Below are 21,467 nucleotides of genomic sequence, written 5' to 3'. Positions count from 1 at the left end.
TTAAAAATCACATCAAATGGTGATTTTATGGTACAACAGACCTAATATCACCGAACATGATCTGGAATGAAACTCGTCATAAAAGCTCAGTGTTCTGCTGTCCTCTAGTTTGTCCACTAGAGGACAGACAGCAGAAGAAAAAACAACCCAGTTCATTAAGCTTGTGTTTGTTATTCCCATTAATGACCACCAGATGGCAGCAGAGGATAAGAAAGGCATCACCAGATTTATTCTCTTGTAAACTGGCAGCTGGGGACAAATACATTTATTTAAATTAATGTGAATTGAATTAATTTAAGCGCAAGGAAAATTAATCGAATTAATTTAAGTTGAAATAGCATGAATTGAAATAATGAACTGAAATGTCAAGAATTAAACCGAATCAGATGCAACTAAAACCAAATGAATGTAATAAAGCTACACGTCCTCTTGGACCTAAATATGTCTAATATAACACATTACTTGAGTGAAACTTTATTTATTCACACACATGAAAAATGTGCGGTACATCACAAAATAAAGCGCTGCTGTTGTTATAAATTGTGTTGTTATATGAATCTCCTGCACCAGAATCAAAATGACTAAATCTAAATCTCAAACGTGTTTTTTCTACTCCGATCCTGTCCAGCAGGTGGCAGATGAAGACCTAAAATTGATCAGCTTATCACTGCTGAAGATCACCAGTAATGTGCTCTAATGCAGAAATTGGAATATAAAATAGTAATAGCGCCTGTCTGTTTTCCATTACATTAAGGAATGTTCATCATTCACATTAAGAACTGTATTACTTCTAAAACTATTTTTTTTCTTCTCCAATCCCTGACTGATTCTGGTACTTAGTTTACTTAAATGCTAAAGTTTGGTGCAGTCAGGTGACACTCCCCTAATGAGACTGCCAATCTGCTTTCTGTAGAAATGTGTGCATGTATCTGATGGTATACTACTTAAGGGGTTAGTCATTTCCTACCCATGCATTAAAAAAAAAAAAAAAGTTAATGCCAGTGAGTCATTAATAGGGCTTCTGGAGGGCAGAGTTGCTGTTTATGGAAACTGTCCCTAAACATTTCCAGTGAGAGGACATTCTGTTCTGAAGCTACGCAAGCTTCTCTTCTCGCCGTTTCACGGTCAGTCTGTTCACATCATGAACCCCATGAAGACATTCGAGTCCCTAATTAACCTGCAGTGTAACTGGCATTTCACTGGCATATTTGAGTTTTCCATTAATCCATTTATTTGTGCTCCTTTCCTCTTCTTGCCTCCTCTCTACAAAAGTGCGCTATTTGTGCGTCACATTCTGACTTGTAATTAAAGAAATATGCCATCTTTGAGTTGACCTGGTCTCGCTAGCGCACTTAAAGATCAGGTGACGTTTCACTTTTAGAGGGGGAAAAAAAAATGGAAAACCTAATGACTGTCAGATCTGAAGCACGATTGGCTGATTGGCTCAGTTGCTAGGCTACAGATCTATGGGTATGTGCATCAGAGGGAAAAGACGACAAGCACAAAGAGAAATGTTATAGAACATTTTTTAATAGTGGATCTCTATGCCGCGACTATAGACATTTACAAAATATACATAAAATATACTGATGATGTCAGTGACGATACATTTATTTCAGGTGCATCTCTCCAAATAAAAGCTATAACCTCGAAGCACATGATGGGAGTCCTCTATAAAGCAATCTGGCAGCTTTCAATAGTTCAATTTTACATATACATCTATCTGCATCTAGCAAGGAAGCAACTACAAGTTCTGTACAAAATGTACAACAGAACACCTTAACATATACATATATCCATTCAAACGTGGTCTAAAATGACCCAATATTTATAGCGTGTATAAATACAATTCATTCCTTAAAAATATCAAACATATCTCGATCACAAATGGATGATTTCAGTAAAGATTTCCCACATGACATCTTGTGAAAATAGCTTATTTAATTTCGACATGGGCAAGCACAAACAGCTCTTCTAACTGGATGTTAGAAATGGTCTTTTCTAGGACAAACTTTATATTCAGATTAATTCTTTTTATACATGGGAAGAGCATAATAAGAAGTTTGTATTGGCAAATGTGTTGTTTTTTTTATCTCAAAAGCGTGTGCTTTCTTCTCGTTAGCTTTATGAGCTGGGACAGGAGAACATAGACAAATGAGCAACAACAAGCTCTGTCCTTTTTGTTTTTTTTCTTCTTTCCTTTTGGTCTTCGGTAGAAAAAGTTTGCTTCTGATAAAAAACCAGAAGCCGAGCGAGGGGAAAGGTGACGGTTTGACACCGGCTCGAAGAAACTCATGGAAGAATACAGTCCGTTTCTTCTTGGCAGTCCAGCTGGAAGCTCTAAAGTTGAGGAGCCTTCACCTCCTGTTGTGCTGATGTTCTCCGGTGTTTTTCCACTCCTCACCCCCCACCCCAGAGTTAAACTTGGCCCGGCTCCCGAAACAGCTGTCCGTCATGCAGAGGCCACGGTGCTCAACCTGGCAACCCAGGCTCACGCGGAGAGCAGAGAGGATAACCTCGTGACTCTGCCATGAAATGTTAACTTATGGGTCTATGCGGAAAGCTAATAGCTTCTCCGAGTGCTGATTGTTCAGTGTGCGCAGGTCCGGCAGGCGCAGCAGCAACTTCGGGAAGAGCGTGCCGTCATCCGGCCGACGACTGGTGATGAGCGAACGCAGAGCCTTTATGAGGTTCTCCTGCAGCTGCTCCACTGCTCCCACCTCTACAATACCGGAGCGGTCTGGGGGGGAAGGGAAGAAAGAAACATTAAGTCTGTGAAAATGTGTTTTTATAAGGGATGTCCCGATCGGGTCAGTATCTGAAGAGGTGCTGATCACCAAGCTCAATTCCTTAAACCTGTTCGTGGTGCACTGTCTGCAAAAGTTTATATTGGCTCCATCAAACCTTTAAAAAAAAATCTTTTTCTGAATAGTTTGCAAAGATGTTTATAAATGACAAAAAATCTGTACGTTTTCCACCTTTTGCGATGAGGTTTCTGTCTCAACAAAATATGCTGGCAGCTAAAAGATCAGATTATAGAGTTTACATGCTAGTATTAGACTAGCGCCTCAGCAAACTGCTCTGCACAAAAACATTGTCACCAGGAACAAAGTGTTGGTTTATTGAGGATCTTCATATTGAAATGTTAATTTATTTGACTAAATTAGTTCAAAACGCTAACTCATATTTTACTGTTTAATACAGTTACTGATGATTATTAAATTTAGAGCTCAGAGCGATACTGGGCACTTTGAAGCAACTCACATGTTGAGCTTTTCCTTTTTATTGACTGTAATAAAGTACTGGCATCCTGCAAACTAAAGGAAAACCTGACTGAGACATCCCTTTTTAGAATTTACAAAGCGCTTATGGTCATGCAGGCTTCTCCAACGTACCAGCTGACACCAGAACAACAGCCATGAAAAGAGCCATCTCGTCTTGTTCCAGTCCTAGAGATCCCAGCTTCTCGCTGAAGTCAAACATGGCGTCCAGCAGGGAGCCCATACCCAGAGCCCTCAGCGACGCCAGCGAGTACGTTTGTCCGTTAAGGAAGGTCACCGTCCTCTCTTTGGGTTCGAACAAGGAGCAGAACCTCACCATAAGAACCTGTGGACAGAAGACGACCCGGTCAGCACCAGAATGTACGGTCCGGAGGGAACCGGAGGACAGACTCGGGGGCGTGAACGGAGGTGGACGCACCTGGAAAGTGCCAGATTTGAGCAGCATGACCTGGTCGTGCTGGCTCAGCGCTTGGAAGCCTGGGATGCTCTTCGCAAACTCCACCACTTCTTTAACAGCCGGGGTGAAGCACTGGGAGAACGACTCCCACACCTCCTGGCTGGAGCGACTGGCCGGAGCCACGGGACACGAATTGAGAGGGCACGCCTGCAGAAAGCAGAAAACAGACGAGTATTAGGAATAATAATATCCGATTGACTCTGAACTGATTTTTATTGATTTAAACAGCACGGGGGAGAGAGAGAGAGACTCACAAGCACTTTGGCGCCTCCGTTCAGCTTCCAGGGGCAGGATGTTAGGTTCTGGTTATCTCTGTCTGGCATGACCCCATGACTACCTGTGAAGGCCTGAGACGATAAGCTGCCACTAACTGGACACTTGCTCTGATGGGAGGAGAAGGAGTAGTTGGCGTTGCCGACATTTGTGCTTGTGGAGCTTGCATTGCTGCAGGGAGGAGCTGGGTAGTTCGCAGCCAAGTGGTAGCAGGTCGAGACATTTTGCTGCTCCACCTGAACCCTGTACTGCGCTGGGTTCAGGTTCTGCTGAACGGACGGGCCGGCTTCCTGCACCGTTCCGCTCTGGAAAGATGGAGTTCCCAGGCTGCTGCTGCCTGCCGCCGTTTTGAGCGGCTTCTCTTCGCTGGGGTAAGACTGCGGTAGAGAACAGGATCTGGTGTTGGTCTGGTGGAGCGGACTGCAGGGGCCGTCGGAGGGAGGCGGCACCTCCATCTCCACGGAAGCCGGTCCGTTGAGACTGTTCATGTAGCTCTGCATCTCATCCATTAGTCTCTGCTTCTCCCGCTTGGGAATACGCCCAAAGCGCACCGCTGAGGAGGAAAAAGAAAACAAGACAAAGCGTCTTCTGTTAGCATAAACTGATGCAGCCCATAATATTACAGCAGTAGCCTCTATAGCTAATGAATTTACCCTCTGAAAGCCTGGTAAAAAAGTATAATTATATGTTAAATTATCATTTGAAGAGATGGGAATGTTCAGTGGATGATATTGACAAAAAAAATGGTATTCAAACACTGGATGTTTTTAATTGATATTTTTTATCATAATTGACACATTAGCTGCAGTGACTCAATATTCCAAATAAATATGTTTATGGAAGAGAGCACAAACATACGTGATGCTCACTCTCACAGCACCAATCCATTAATGTAACAACAAATCTTCCTCTTGAACATCTCTTGGTTTTCTCCGCTTATATTTTCATTACGGCTTTCCCGGCTGTGTATTTAGGATTAGCCTTTTTTTTTTTTTTTTTTCAAATATAAAACATCATCCGGCTTTGTCTTCCGTCTTCCCCCTTCGTATCACAATCGATAGTAAACATCTAAACTCTTTTAAGGGGGCAGAGGTCTCCAAAATATTCACACACAACTGATACGAGGTTGGAAATGTCCACATAATGCTGCTTAGCGATAATTAAAGGCATCCTAAATCTGAAACTCGAGGGCTATCCTGTGCATGTTCCTGATCGGCGGTCCTTTACTCAGTCACAGCTGTTGCACCACAGATTGAGAAACCTTCACGTCTGCCCGTCTCGTTCTCCTCTTTGCCTTTTACAGCGCTCCCCTCCCCCTCTGTCAGCGGTGCACCTTCACTGGCTGTCCTATTTATAGTCTCCACCCTCGCCCCCTCTGCATGTTTTCTCCCTGTTTTCGCCTTTCAGATGAGCTTCTCTGTGGAAGTAGGTCACTGGGTCAAAAACATTGAACCTGGTGTCATTAGTGAGGTGACAACGTGAATGAGGGTTGACGACAAGGGGGCAGGTGTGATGGGCTGAAAGGGCAAGAGGTCAGAGGTGGTTCTAAAGCGGGCTAAAAATGTGAATAAAAGCAGCTTTTCCTCATTAGAGTGTGCATATTTAAAATAAAAATCTGAATATATATATATTATATATATACAGTTTGGTTAGGTTGCAGTTTGATAAATTAGCAGATTTTCTTCCTTTGGCTCTTTTTTTTTTTTGGGTCAACTAAAAATATTTGCTCCAGAAAAAAAAACATGATTTATTATCACCTAGTTTAGCTGTTCCCCAAAGGACTGAAGTGTTGCAGTGGAAAAAATGCAGAAGGGCAGTTTCAAAGGAGTTATACATTATTCTATAGGTAAGCTATGGACGGTTTAATGATTAACAAGACAGGATAACAATATGTCGCAGATGATTGCCCGCAAAGACTGTAAATCATGCTGACCACGAGGGCGGTAATCAGCTGCTTTGTGTCCCAGTTTTAAAAAGTAAACTCTCTTTTTCGCTGTTTGAGCAAAACTGGAGACGACAGGGACACTAAAGCTCCTCTCGCCATAAATCAGAGAGGAGTGGGGAGAGGACAAAAGGAGGACAATGGAGGGGAAAAAAAGGGGGGAGAAGACAGAATCTGGCTTGTGTTTTCATTAAAACACGGAAGATCAACAACAATGCAACACCAACCCTGTTATCTGACTTTATAGTTTCCAGATGTGTACTTGCAAAAGTATTAATACCTCATAAACTTTAGAAGATTTTCTCACATTACAGCCCAAACTTCAATCAACATTATTGGTCTTTTATGTGATAGGCTGTTACAAAGTGCTGCGCATTTTTGTGAAGTGAAGGGAAAACAATTTGTGATATTAAAAATCCTTTGCAAACAAAGGTACGCATCATGATGTATTAATCTCCCCTTATTATTATTTTTTCCATTTCTACACGTGATCTCGTGAAATGCCAACAAATGTACGTAAAAGCCTATGGTAGTGGGGTATAATTTAAAAATAGACCATGTTGCTCACCATCTCGGGACATCCCCACAGAGAGACACTTCTTGAAGCGACAGTGTTGGCACCGGTTACGGTTCATGCGCATGATGAGACAGTTCTCGTTCTTCACGCACATCTTGTAGTGGATGTTCTGTTGGATGCTGCGTCTGAAGAACCCCTGGAGACAGAACACATAAAGAGTGAGAATAAATGCTTTTTGAGCTACAAGAGTTTGAGGACAACTCTTGTAGCTCAGAAGGGGAGGGGGACGTCTCGTTTCTCGCCGTACCTTGCAGCCCTCGCAGGCGTGGACACCATAGTGGAAGCCGGACGCGATGTCCCCACACACCTTGCATAACAGCACCATTCCCCCAGTCTCTGCAAACAAAACAAATTCAACGTCAGACAGAGGAAAGAGGAACAATGGCAAACCGCAGACAGTGACGAGGTGAGCAACGAGAACTGGAGGAGAGGAAATGCGAGAACTCACTGGTGAACGTCCCGGTGAAACTGCAGGACCGTTTGGCAGCTGTGGCGTGGCCGTAGGTGGCCGACGACGCCGTGGTGACGTGAGCGATGGGAGCGTTGCTCACTTCCGGGAACTGAAAGACCATTTTGGGGGAAACGGTTCCTCCGCCATGGTCGCCTCTCTGCTTCAGCACCCCGATCTCCTGGAAGGAGACCCCCTCCGGCGACGAGGGCTGAGAGTGGGAGGACGGCGATTGGGTCTGGTATCCGCTGGACGGGCTTCCAGGACTCGGGCTGGCGCTGCCGGATGAGCCGGCGTACAGGATGACGCCACCTGGAGAAGGGGAGCACATGGCGTTGGAAACTTAGTTTGACCCCCTCAGTGTTTATCTGGGTCACTGCTCACACACACCATGTAGGTGAGAGTGCGAGAAGTTCAGCAATGCTCTCCTTTGACGCGCAGAGCTCTGTTGGCAGACGTTCAGAGAGCGCAAACAACACTGTGACCGTGTTGGGACAGCTTGAAATCTGATCCAATGAATATTTCAGAATAATAATTAAAAAAACAAAAAAAAAACGTCACACTACAGTAACAACGAGATATTTGAGAAAAGGAGTCCCAAGGTGTCAAACCAGAATGACAAGACCGTTAAAGCATGAAAAACAATCAGTGTCGTGTGAACTAGAAGAACCTCTCAAATGATGATCCTTACAAGAGCGATCTCGTGAAATGAAATGTGATGATCCTAAGAAATCTTTATCTGATAGCTGACACACACACTCAACAGTGCATCTCTCTCGGTTAAAGAGCTTCAAGGTCTTTTTTTTTTTTTTTACCGTTGATAAAGTAGCCTTCAGGATGTCGCATCGCATTTTAAAAAGAGAGGCTTGTGGAGTAAATATATAAGTATAGTGTCATATCACACAATGACAGAAAGTCACAACACGTTAGTGACTGCAGCCTCAGATGCTCATAAACAGAGCCTTTGTTTATGGATGTCACATCAGATCGGAAATGCCCTATTACCCCCCTCCTACACCCTCGCCCTCCTCCGCCCTCTCCCCCCGCCCTCACGCCTGCTTTGTTTCGCAGACGGCATTCTTCCCCCGCAGGATGAAAGACGGCCCCTCACGTGCAGCTCGCTCCCTGCCAGCTTGCTTTCAGAGACGAGTCTTTTCTGCACTCCCTCTTTTTTTTTTTCGATCTTTTTTTTTTTCCTCCCTCCTGCACCCTCCCATCCTGTGTGTCCTCCCTCCCTCCCTCCCTCTCTTTAGCTCTGGGCATGCAAACCCATCTATCCGCCAGCCACCTGACCAGGAGCTCACATGGACTCTTGACACAGTTCCCGCCTGGCTCACAAGGCTCTTTGCGCAGTCCCGTGTAGACAACAACAGCAGCAGCAGCAGCAGCAGCAGCATGACAAGCGCCGGGGCAGATCACGTTTGGAATAGAGGAGGCTTATAATGCTGTGATTACAGAGAGCGAGGGAGGAAAGCGAGCGAGGACAAGGCCACCTTATACGCTCATAAAACAGCCGTGACAAAATGTGCGGAGGCATCACGGCTGTTTTCGTACCCTCATGTTCACCCGGAAGCAAAAGAAATCTATCAGGGAATTAAAAAAACGAGTGGCAAATTAAAAATATACAGACATTTGTTCCTATTTTTGTTTGTGCTTGTTTATTTTTACAGCTGGATTAGAAGGATAGGCTTTAAACAAACAAACGCTTGTCCTGTCTCACCAAGTGTTTGGTTTTGATGCAGGTAGAATAAACTTTGTCACGCTTTTAGTAATTTCCTTAAAAACCTGCTGGATGGATTAAATAATATGATGCTTTGTGGTTAAGATTATTATATAACCACAAACAGTTAACGTAGCAAATGTGATACAAACTTCTTTTTAAAAAAAATCAAATTAATGTGTTTGAAAAGGTGCTCACTTTATTGTCTTGATGTATTATTAGGTCGGATCAGGCATGTTTGTCTGCACCTACTTTTCCACGCGATGCACATACTAAATCATTTTGACATAAGAGAAGTAAAACATATTGATGTAAATTTAAAGGAAATATATTTGTAATTAATTCTGTTTTTCTCTCCGTTGCAGCTGGGTTTCAATGAGAGGTGGACACGTAAGGACTCCCCAGATATAAACCTTCACATCACTTTAGTTGTGAATACTTCTTTGAAACAGCTGACACCTTCCTTGAAAACTTGCGGTACACATTTCAAGGCTCCATAAAACTGCACAATATCATTTAATTGTGCCAAATATTTTCCTAATGCGCACAAAATCTGTTTGGTTTTGATTATTTACATCACTGCAAAAGCCTAACCATCAATTCTGATACATCCAGTCGTGAGGGAGACCTAAAGTGAACTTAGCGAAGACCTACTTTTACTTTTAACCTACTTTTCATTTTAAACTGTACTATAAATGAAATACGTGGAAAAAAAAACTAAAACAAACTCCGTGCAAATATTTCTGTTTACGCTCTGTTTTAATTGCTGGATTACTCAGCAGTAAAACAGGTGTATAAACATGTAAAGAGACTTTTCACATTATTCCTCAAAGCAGTCCTTCTTAAGGTTGCCTGACGGCCATGACTCATGTTTTGGAAACCTGTTGGACAGGTTTGAAGCATCGCTCAAAACAGAAATCTGCACTGTGCTGCTAAACGGGTTACTGAAACCCAGACTGGGAAACAGGAGATGTCAAGAGTAACCTATCTGAAGAGGCAACACCCCGATCAGCAATGCAATTCTCTGCACGTTTCCTATTTGGACCTTGAATGATCTGAGAAAAGGATTTCTCGCCTCTTGTGTTTTCTTCCCCTTCGGGATCACGTGCAACATTTCTGTTTAGCTCCAAGTGCCTCTGGAGTTCCCACATGAGGTGCTTTGGGCTTGCCGCATCATGTGTGGCAGCAGCTTTGGCATCAGACACAGATGTTTGCCTGCACACCTCATTGTTTTTGTTGTGCGCGGCGATAATAAAGTTATATGGAGGTTAGCCGATCTCAGGGTCATGTCTTGTTTGCACACAAGCGCACCACTCCCACATTTTAAATTCTCGTTCCCTCCCACCCAGAGTAAAAACATTCCACGTTCTGACTGCTTCCTTGAATGCAATGTGACTGGGTGACAGAGTGAACTGCAGGACTTGAACGGGTGCCAGACGCAGACACAGGTAACAACATGTGAGCTGTTTTTAGGAAACGCGGCATAAACAGTTTCCTGTAATGCCCCACCTTCATAACTTCTCTCCACGACGAGGACCCACCCCACAAGTGTGGGAGCCAAACTGTACAAACATCCGCCCACAAGTCGTGTTGGGGTGGGAGATGCCCCCTTTAACTTCTCTAGCCAGGCCCTTTTTGCATGGTTGCTAAGCTTCGCTCCACGTGAAACAGCTGGCCCCGCGTCACGTGAGGAAGTTGCGATCCAGGCGATAGCCCTCAGCGGACATCAGCCTGTTTTTTTTTTCCCCTCGGCATCACAATAACATTTCAAAAGATCTTCCACGACTGAATTTGTTTTAAAAAAAAATCTTGCTTTAGAGTGAATGAGCCGCACATTTATTTGTGAAGAACTAAATCTGGTGTTGCGTTTCTTTGGCTTGTCATTGTAGGAACTCGTCACAAGAACATTTTTTTTTTTTTTTTTTTATAAAGAGGTGATCTAAGTTTTTCAGGAGTCAAGATGTTCCCATCTGTCAGGTCAAAGAGTCACCTTTTGTTCAGGCAAAACAACAAAACTTTCAGATTACAGGCATACTTCTCATTCCTCTTCTACAGAAATGCAACCAAACTCAGAGTTTAGTCAGCCAGCCTCTACACCACCCACATGCTTTGTAGTTATTCAGTCTAATCATCAACCAGCAAAGCTGTAAAAAAGCAACAACAAAAACACACCTAGGGCTTGTACAAAGAGCAGGAATCATTCACTGAAACACTCATTGATAAATACAGTTTGATAACAGAGCTCAGAAAACCCTGTTAATCTCTGAAAACAAGTTAAAGAGTAAAAAAGCTGACAAAATAATACCATGTTCATGATCGCATATCCCTGTGCATAAGGTGAAATGTAGCATTAGGGCTTTATCGTTGCTTAAGGAAAAATTATCTCTCAGTTGTACCTCGTGCTTGTTAGCTGTATAGTACAATGCGAGTCCTGTGAGAAAATGTAGCTGCAAAGTCCTGTAGCTGCAACTATCGAAGCTTATGATTTAATAAAGGATAATTTCACTAATTTTTAGAAAATTAGCACTATTTAGTCAATCTGAATAACTCTTAAATCATAAAATACCTGTAATCAACCACATTTGTTTATTTTAATTTCACTACCCGTATCCAGGTCTAATTGCTGCCAGACCCGTTGGAAAAAGAAGAGCTGCCACTGTCTGACGACGTGAAGAAGGCCTAAATACCTGAAAAGGCAACATATTATGGTTCAGTCTAAAGAAATCCAACCTGCTTTCTGTCAGAATATCCTGAAGCAGAACGTCAGCCCGTCAGTTCATGACCTTCAGCTCAAGTGTACTTGGGTTAAGTGGAATAATTACTACAAAATGCTTGACAGAAGCAGCAGCTGCCAACAGTGGCACAAACAGCTTTTAGGTTAAGGAGGTAATTATTTCTTCACATGGGGCCAGGCTGATTTGAAGTTTTGTTCCCTTAATAAATGGTATCACTTTTGTAAAAAAAAAAAAAAGGAAAAAAAAGTGCATTTTCTTTATGGAAACTATCATTAAAGGCTAAATAATTTGATCAGCAAACCAATATCTGGCACTGTATACATATTTTCTAACAAGAATATGAGACAACTACATCTGTGTTATCAGATATAGTTGTGCAGGGTTTTTTTTTCTATAGCCTACTTTGGTTGCGGTTTAATTTTTGCATTGAATGTGCTGTATTGAAACATAAATGGCGGTTGTCTGTCGAGCTATATCTGGGTTAATATGTCCTTTCACGCTCTTCATTCAGTGTGTCAGACTGAAACCCAACTCTCCTTACTTCCACGATGAGCGGCCATCAAACTGGTAGCGGCCCAGTAACACACGGCAGACTGGGAAGGCTGCAGTAACCCTCTGACCCACTGACCAATCTATCAGCAAAAACACACAGGAATTCCCTGCGCGCGAGCTGAGCGCGCGAGCAGCTTGCGCGCGCGGCAGAGGAAGGGCGGGAGGAGGAGGCGGTGGTTGGGGGGGCGCCATGTGCGGCACGTGTCTGCCGAGGCTGGCTCCACGTGAAGTCAACTAGAGGCGAGGCGGGGAGGCTGCGTATTAAAAGTCAGGCGTGTGGTTCGCAGCTTCGCGACGGTTCAAGGACTTTGTGATATTTGCGTGGAGATTAATACGAGAGACATTAGCGAGGAATATTGCGTTTCTAGGTTCCAGCATGTTAGCGCGCAGGAGACATTACAGGCAGCCGGATTCAATTCTGAGCAGCTGTCAGACTCGCTAATAAATGATACTACAGCTGAATCGATGTCAGCCCACTTCTAATGCACGCTAATGCCGCATTTAACAGCTGTAACAGTATCCCCAGTTTATCCCAGTAAACTGACTGATATCGACTGGCACACTCCGCTTATGGGCAACGCGTGATCTGCTCATTCATCACCATCATCATCTCACTACATTTAGGCGGTGATTTAGGACGAACCTTGGCAGAGCTGCCTGTTTACTCCTCAGCTCATGTAGAAATTGAACATTTTTGCGCATGTAAAAATGTTTTGACCCAGTGGCCCTGACTGTTCCCACACACTCTTGATTTCTTACGTGCGTGAAAGGGGGAGAGATGAAAAGGGGAATAAAGGGATTAAATCGGCTAAAAATGCATGTTCCCATTTAAAATGTAAAGTTCTACATACCAGCTCAGTGTCTTTCAGGGGCGCACCCATAAAGATTTGTAATGGGTGGCCAGATGGGGGCTGCTAATAATCTCAAAGTCAAAAGCTTTAAAAATATATTTGTTTCAGTATACTGATGTGGTGAAAGCTAAAAATTGAGTCTGATTAGTAAATATAAAGTACATATTTTCCCAAAATCAGCTAATTCAGTATATTAGTATCCATGATTTTAAAATATGGTACTAAAATGAGAAAACATATTGATGTAAATTAGCAAATAAATGTGGATATGAGCTTAAATTTCGATGGAAATCCAATAAAAATAAAAAACAACTATAGCAATAAATAAAGGATACTGACATAAATAGTGAACGTTTGTATAAAAATATAATTATGATAGAAGAAAACTTACTCTGTAAATCAATTATTTTAAATTAAGCTAAATATGGGATCCTATATCAAAAGAGAAAGCATATTGACATAAATCAAAAATGTATTTAATAATTAATAAGTAATGATATTAACAGATATAAATAAAATTGTGCCATATTGATTAATTCTCTTAAACTGAATAAATATAATGAAAGTTTCTAAAAACTAAAAATATATTATTCTATTAAAAAACATTCAGTTATGTATTTTTTCATTCTGATAAATGATAGTGTAGAAATCTTACTCTCGTCTCACACAATGCAAGTTCTCTAATGACAAAAAATATATATCATGCACACAATACTCTCTTCAAAATCATGAATCATCACCTCCCATGGGCCCCCCTCCAGTTACGCCCCTGCTCATACAGGGAGTCAAATCACCTCTTAAAATAAACACCTATCTGCTCACCGAGCACGTGCTTTCCTTTTATTAATATATGACAGTAAATATCATGTGAGCCAAACTACTAAGATAAGTGGGATAGTGTGGAAGGAGAACGGACTCGGTCAGAGTGGGTGGGATTTTTGGGTCGCGCTTCACGTGAGTTTGTTTACGTGGAGAGAAATCGGAAGTCCAAGAAAAAAAATGGGCAGGAGGACTTCCCTCTGTCACTGCGCTGTTTCTACCGCTTTGCAACAACGCTGTATATAGCTGACTGTCACTCAGAATGCAAAGAAATTATGAAGCGTGCAAGTGAAAACATATCTGGGTTGCTTCTTGCTAAAGCGTACAGTTATTTTTTTTTAAATCTATTAAAACACGAAAGAATAAACATAAAATCATTCATAAATTAAATGGAAGGGTAACTTAACATAGTAAAAACAAATATTTGCTGCGATGCTCTCACTCAAAAAAAAAAACAGATTCACAAAACAGATGATCCGTCAAGCAAAACACATTTAAATCCCACTTACCACCAGGACTATTCTCCATGTTGTCTTGTCGATTCTCGCTTCCAAGTGGAATAATTGTAGACTTTTACCGCTGCGCCGCTTTCCGCTGCTTGTCACTCAGGAGTTTCGTGAACACAAGTGAGAGAGACTCAGGAGCTGCAGAAGCATATGTACACAGTGTACTATCCCGGAGCTCAGACCCACATGGGCAGAGGAAAAAAAAGCCCAGCCGACGATGAAGAAATATTAAAAATAAATATTTCTGTTAAAAAAAACAACAATATATATAATCAGAATGAGCTCAGTTGAGATGCCTCATTGGTCCAGGATGATGAGATGCTGGTCCGTCTGTATTGGTGGCAGGATGCGACTGTGTGAGGGGTGTTCTCTACACAACAGAGAATCCCAGCGCGTTCAACTGCTTGCCATGTACAGTCACCATTAACACACCATCAGAGTGGAAGTAGATTAAACACTCCCCCTCTCATCAATAAGCAACACGCGTCCTAAAATAAGCGGCACGTTTTCAGGTGCCTGAGAAATGTGACCAGCTTTCTTCGTCATCTCTCTCTCTCTCCCTCCCTCTCTCTCTCTTTCTTTCAGTCCCTGCTTGTTTGTTGATGGGAATCAAGAATGCTCTCTCTCTCTTTCTTTCTCTCTCTCCCTCACCGTCACGCTCTGTGAAAATATCCCCCCTTACCTCCCTACCCCGCAACTCATTTTACTCTTTCCCACTGTTTCATTGGCCCACGGCCCCGCGTGGATACGGCGCATTGGGCTCGTTCGACATTGGAATGCTGCTCAAAAGCTCTACAGCATGTGCGCATGGCATGTGAGCTCGCGCTGCCCTACTGACACACATTTTATGTTAATGAGCTGCCCGGGCTCGGAGATAAGCGCGAGAAAGCAAGCAGAGATGCGGTAGCAGAGTAAGATGCCTCACTCGGAGGGGTTTTATCATCGGGATTGGTGATTGAAACTGGCCAAAATGTTAAGAATTAGGGAGGTTGTTTTATTAAAGAAAATCTAAGTTGAATTGAACATTTGAACCAAACTCAGAAGAATAAAAGTATTTTAAATTCTGATTATGTTATTATTGACATTATATTGAAGATTGAGTAAATTTCCCAAGAGGTCTTACTGTAGTAAGTCTAGGTCTAGACAGGGGCCAACAGGGGACAGAACAGGTCCTGCCTCCTGTTATGACCCCTGTACTAAAGAAAAAAATACAAAATCCATTTCTGGCAAAGAAACCATAACTAATTGGTCTCTTGGATCAATTTCATTTTTACGTTCATAGTTTTACTTTAATGATTAAATAAAAATCAAGCCACTGCACTTTTAGCTTCAGTCATATTGGAATATAATCACTGTTTTCATCTGCTAGATCGGGGAAGTGCAACCTGCATCTCCCGAGCCAAAAGTGGCTCTGTGGGCAACTATCCCCCTGTTTTTTTGGTTTTGTTTCATTGTTTCACCAAAGGAAAAACACTGCACGCTGGCCCCCCAGGTACATTTGGTCTTGCACTGTGACTGTTCAGCTTCTTTTCATTCTGCCATGTTAAAACCACAAACTTCAAAGCGTGTGATTTTATGTGGCACAACACAAAAGCCCAGTGTTATTGTGTAGTGGAAAAAAAATGATAGATGATTTCCAATTATTTTTACTATTAGAAATATGAAAAAAGTGATATGCATTTAGCCCTCCTCTGCTGTCTATTGGAACCACTTTTTTTGCATAGACAGTTCTTGTCTCCTATGGTCATTGAGCGAGAGGTGGGGTTCACCATCGACAACTTCACAGGTCAACAAAGAGACACACAGGACAAACAACCATACACACACATTCACAATTAAAGGCAATTTAGAGTAATCAATTAACCCAACAGTCAGGTTTTTGGACTGTGGTAAGAAGAGTAGTAATTTAATTAAATCTCAGCAGTCCAAAGAATATTACAAAAACAAACAAAAGAAAAAAAAACAGAATGAAACTACAAAGCAATGCAGACGGTCTGAGAATGCATCGTTTAAATGTTATCTTAAAAGCAATGCATAGGGAGAAGGTGTGACTGAATCAGCTAGTTTTCATATATTTATAAAAAGAGTAAATCTAACTGAAATAATAAAAACAATAAAAGAGAAAGCAATAACAAAGGATAAAAAGCAAACAATAATAATGATTTAATACAATAAAATCGTCCTTAAACATATAAAATGTATGCCAGATGCAGGTATTTAAATAATTTGGGCTTCTGAGCTGAATTTATATTATACAGGGTATATTATGTAGGAAGTGTATGTATTTCAGTATGAGGCATTCTTTATTTATTTATAGATTTTCTTTTTTTTAATTATGACTTTCCTTTTAGTGATGAGCTAAGATGGGTTTTTGGACAGCAGAATGAATGTCTTCCTTTGTATCTACGATGGGATTTGGCAGCCAAATAGAGAGAAGATTACTGTTGTATTTGGTTTCCATAAGTCATGAATAGGAGAACAAAAGGCAAAAACAAAACAGTTAGGAGAAAAATTAAATTGTTCAGGAGTGAGACAGAAACAGTGAAAACAACATATTTTAATTTGGTTATAAGCCTCTTAAAGATGACAAAATTAACGAAATAAGTCCAAAAGCTAACCGGAAATTGATGAAGTTGTTTTTTTTTTTTTGTTTGTTTGTTTTTTTAAGGGAGAAGCGGCATATGAACATCCCTTGGATAGACGATCTCTGCTTGAGAAAGCCGACACGTGCGGAGAGGGCGGACCTCAGCGTGACTCCCTTTCCTCTCCCCGCTCCCCTCCCCCGCTCCGTCACGTTTGCTCTCTCCCGAACATTGTGATAGCTGGGAGCCCGAGTATCACCGGAGAGCGCCTGGGACGCAGCGAATGTAGGTCAGGAGCAGCTTGCGCAAACAAGCGCGTCGTAAAACAACCCAAATGTGTTAAAAAAAAAAAAAAGCACCGCGTCCGCACAGAAAGAACAAAAAAGACAATCTCCTGTTGCGGGCAGACACACAAAAGAATAAAATTTAGGTCACATAGCTAAACCTTGAGGGGGTCGGAGGGGCTGTATTTGTTCACTTCTTTCTTCTCCTTGGTAGGTGAGCTGAATTACAATCTCCTCACCGCAGGCTGGGGCTGGTGCAGAATGAGGCTATGGGGGCAAGGGGTGTTTGGGATGAAACCTGCACCTGTTTAGGTGGTTTCAGACTCCATCAGTTATACAATAAACCACAAATAAACTGATTTTACTGTCTGCTACAGTCAAGTTTATCCGACCATTTTCTAGTTTTGAGTATGAATTTCAGCCTATTTTTTTTTTGTCATCCACAGCAACATAACCTGATAATCCCATCGCAGCTTCAAGTTAAATTATTAATAAAAAAGTGACATTACTTTAACAACGAAACAGGCTATTTTATAAACAATTTTACAATCGTTGTCTTACATGATCCAGTGCTTCAATTTCACAATACTGTTGGCACAACTGAAAACAAAGAAACTAAAATAATTTCTGCAGTGAAATTATTTAAATTGTAAAACAATTCATTTTGAGTCTCCACTAACTTTGCACATCTATAGACTGAAATACTGAGCGACAGGCTCAAAATCAGTCCGACTTCTTTGTCTGTCCAGCAAATGTCAAGGATTGCCACCAATTCTCAGTTGCTTTAAAAGTGTGAACTTTGACTGAACCATTCTAACACATGTATGTGCGTTCAGCTAAAACATTTTGTTGTGGCTTTAACTTTACGTGTAGAGTTGCTGTCCTGTTAGAAAGTAAAAATGGTTATGTGAAGTGTTGGTTTTCTGACCCACAAATGATTTTGAATGACGGGCCTGCTCTGTCCCCTTCAAGGCCTCTTTGAAACTTCAAATTGGACTTCTATGTCTTTCTTTTAACATATAAGACTCTGCATATAAGACTAATTCTTTCAGTCACACATAAAAATAAAGATATTTTAAAGAAAGTACTCTCTTCAAGTTGTAGTTTTTCACCTAACGCTGATGTTGCTTTTGAGTGAAGTGGGAAAACATCTTATGCCTACAAGCCACAAACCTAATGTGGTGTAACCACTCATAAAATTTGCAAATGAAGTCTGGCTGTAAATGGTATCAAGCACCCGCTTCTTGTCCCAGCTTGCAGATATCCAAGGCAGGAGTTTCTCAGTCCACATCAAAGAAAATCGATCAGCTGCATTACAGCTTTACGCATGGAGTCCCACAGAGCTCCGTCTTAGGCCACGCACCGTTTGGGTTTCTAGTTCTGGAGATGGATAGTCCTTTCTACTGATGATATTATTTACCCCAAAACCGATAGAAATTACTAACTGACTCTTTGAAACATTGAATTATTTGTCATAATGCTATAAAATCACAGTTCAATGCAAATGTATTTTATCTAATTGAAAACAAAACTGAAGTTATTTTGTTTGGGAGGTCAGGAGTTTCAGAAAAAACCCTTCCAGGAACTAGAACGTTAAGGTTGGAGGTGTGTAAAGAAAATAAAAGCATGTGCCTAAAAATGACCAGAAAGTAAAAAAAGAAAAAAGAAAGGAAAACAAATAAATGAACAGAAATAAATGCATGTAGCTTAGAAAAATTAAAGGTGTGATGAAAAATTATAATTTAGGAATAGAGGTGATGATTAGAGCAAAGACTGACTGAAGCAACTCACTGTCTAATGTTCGTGTCTGTATTTTTCTGCCTGATCTGTTTTAATCAACATATATTTGACCATATTAACGTGCTTCTTTGGTGTCAGTTGTGGAAATAACTAATTAAACAGCGCCTCCTTGTGGCGTATTATAGCAATCAACCTGAGGTGAACCGGCAGATGGTTCTGTTGTCACTGACTTCTGTTCCTCAAAAGGAATCAGGTCATATAAACAATGTATGTGCTTTTTTATTTATTTATTTATTTATTTATTTATTTATACTATGTGTTTCTTCACATTTTTCTATGCTGCATAAGGAGAGAAAAACAGCTCTTCCTTTAATAATGTTAAAAAGCATGTAATCCTGTAATCCCACCACCTACATATAAAACGGTGCAGTGCTTGCTAATGCCGATGCTAGAAATAAAACACCTCCCAGTTACTCGTTTAGATTTGTGGCGCTGAACGGATGTACTTCGATGCTTCTTCCTGCCACAAGGTGGCAGTGCGAGCATGGAAATGTGAGGTAATTTCAGCTCGTCTTTGTGTTCTTTTTTTGTTTGTTTGTTTTTTTGGGGGGGGGTTTTTGTTGTTGTTTTTTTTTTTGAGTCTTCACATGCTTCAGTACAAATGGTGTTCAGACTTTCAAACCTTTGGTGTCTCCACTGTAAACCCAGAGTGGGTGTGGGTGTTTGAGCATGTGTCTGCAGCGGTCCAGGAGGGACTATATTTGCCACAGAACCCATTAGCATTGCTTCTCTAATTGGAGTTATATTAAGCGCTGCAGTCTCTTGACACTCTTTGCGTTGCATGCATGTACTTTTTGTCACATTGAGTCAATACCTGGTTACTCACCATGTTTACTTGATTTTAGAGTTGCATGGCAACATGCTTACTTCAACAAGTGACTCTTCACACTTAACCTATTCCCCTGGAAAACAGTCAGCATCTTTGTCTTTAAACTGCTTTTTTACTATTTAGACCCTGTAAATGTGATATGAATGTGTAAATGTGTTACTGGAATTAAATTAGGAGGATTTAGGAGGATTTTATCTGAGGTTTTATAGCTTTATGCATCAGATAACACTGTAAGAGAGAGAGTAAGGCTTACTGTAATGACATGTAGGTATAATTAGTCAACAGAGCAACTATTTGGACATGCAGTGTCTTGCAAAAGTATGTCGACCCCTTGAACTTTTCTACATTTGATCACAACCACAAACTCTGATTAATTTTGTTTGGTGTTTTATTTGGTATACTGACATAGGGAATGCTATGATTAAAATGGAATGTGTCCCTTTTAATCTGATCCCCTTCAATGAAATTCACTGCAATCAACTGCCTTTAGAAATGACTTATGTAGTAATTCGAGTCCATCTGCATGTCATTTTCCCAGTATAAAACCAGCTGTTCTGTCAGAGATTTAATAGAAAATATAGATGAGCAAACAGCATCATAAAGTCAAGGAACACAGCAGGCAGGTCAGATGAGACCAAATTTCAACAATTTGGTCAAAATGTAAGACACTATTGTGTGACGCACATTATTGGATGCAGCTAAATGCTGGAAGGAAACCTGTTTGAGGCTGCAAAAGGCTTTAAATTGGGGCTGGAGGTTAAGCTACAACAGATCAACGACCCTAAAGATGCAGCCAGAACCGCAGCAGAATAATGTGGATGAAAATGAAAGATCTAAATCCATTTGAGATTCTGTTACAGAACCTGAAAACCTATAATCGGATACACAGTCCATCATATGTGGCTGAGCTTAAGCTACTATGCAAAAAAAGGGGCAACAAGTTCACAATGTAGTGTATATATACACAACTAATCTGCACTTTGTGTCTCCCAAGGTAGTTTATTTGCAACATGACAGAATGTGGAAAAGTTCTAGACATGCATACTTTTGTAGAGCACTTTAACAAGATCTATAAGGCTTTGATGGCTTAAAGCAGGTATTAAATAGTGGGTTGTTTTTTTTAAAGTGCATTAAATAGTCTGGATTTTGCTAAAGATACTGTGAAGCTAGTTGCTCAAGTCCTTTAAAACTAAACATATTGCAGCCAAAGAAGAAATTTAAGAGGAATCCATGGGAACAGCTGCTTTTAATAAACTAATGACAGCCATACCAACAAACAGCTCTGATATTCTGGAAATAATGTTGGCCCCATTTAGGGGTGTTGGACATATTAAACAACATTTACAAACTGCGTTAGTCACATAATAAACAGGACAGAAAAAGTGAACTTGAGCGGCGTTAATGCACTAAACGTCTCCTGGACTCCCTCCCGAGGACTAATGCGTTTTCGAACAGACTTCACGGCAGCAGCCAGCAGAGATCTGCTGACATCTGCAGACAAGTGCCCTCTTGTGAAGAGGTGCCAAACAATCCTGCAGGGAGAACAGCTCCAGCCTCACCATATCGAAACGGTTTAAAGTGTTTTTCCGACTTCTGCCATCATCGCCATTTGTCTTCCAATCATTATCGAAAAGGAAAAAAAAAAAAAAAAAAAGAGGCCTGAGGTCTGCAGCATTGATCAAAATAAAAAATAAAGATTAAGCACATTGTTGTGGTTGTACCTATGATTGTGCAGATTAGGCTTTTTTTTTTTTTTTTTTTTTTTTTTGGACCGGGTAAAAACCAACAACTGGGGGGATTTGAAGGGTTTT

The 21,467-nt window shown here is 41.2% G+C and overlaps 1 protein-coding gene across 1 annotated transcript; it reads right to left on the bottom strand.

The window, feature by feature from the left end:
* Window positions 1-1,515: 1,515 nt before the first annotated feature.
* Window positions 1,516-14,964, bottom strand: LOC106950599 (nuclear receptor subfamily 1 group D member 1-like). The gene is made up of 8 exons (XM_015037554.1): window positions 14,165-14,964; window positions 6,979-7,290; window positions 6,778-6,866; window positions 6,522-6,666; window positions 3,993-4,564; window positions 3,700-3,885; window positions 3,396-3,606; window positions 1,516-2,740 (listed from the first exon to the last, which is right to left on the bottom strand). Exons 1-8 carry the CDS (start codon window positions 14,181-14,183, stop codon window positions 2,544-2,546), a joined length of 1,731 nt encoding a protein of 576 aa, XP_014893040.1. The 5' UTR covers window positions 14,184-14,964; the 3' UTR covers window positions 1,516-2,543.
* Between the last annotated feature and the right edge of the window lie 6,503 nt (window positions 14,965-21,467).

Source organism: Poecilia latipinna, unplaced genomic scaffold (genome assembly GCF_001443285.1).
Source record: "Poecilia latipinna isolate Pla-1442-1.1 unplaced genomic scaffold, P_latipinna-1.0 Scaffold411, whole genome shotgun sequence".
In the NCBI taxonomy this organism is placed as follows: Eukaryota; Metazoa; Chordata; class Actinopteri; order Cyprinodontiformes; family Poeciliidae; genus Poecilia; species Poecilia latipinna.
The sequence above is the reverse complement of the archived record's forward strand: the minus strand, read 5'-3'. Positions and strand labels throughout refer to the sequence as shown.

What these genes read in the sequence shown, in the direction of transcription:
- LOC106950599 (XM_015037554.1), bottom strand. An exon ending in TCAAATCTGGCACTTTCCAG is followed by an intron (nt 3,607 to 3,699) that starts GTGCGTCCACCT and finishes TTCTGTCCACAG; the next exon opens with GTTCTTATGGTGAGGTTCTG. An exon ending in TGTTGTTCTGGTGTCAGCTG is followed by an intron (nt 2,741 to 3,395) that starts GTACGTTGGAGA and finishes CTTCCCCCCCAG; the next exon opens with ACCGCTCCGGTATTGTAGAG.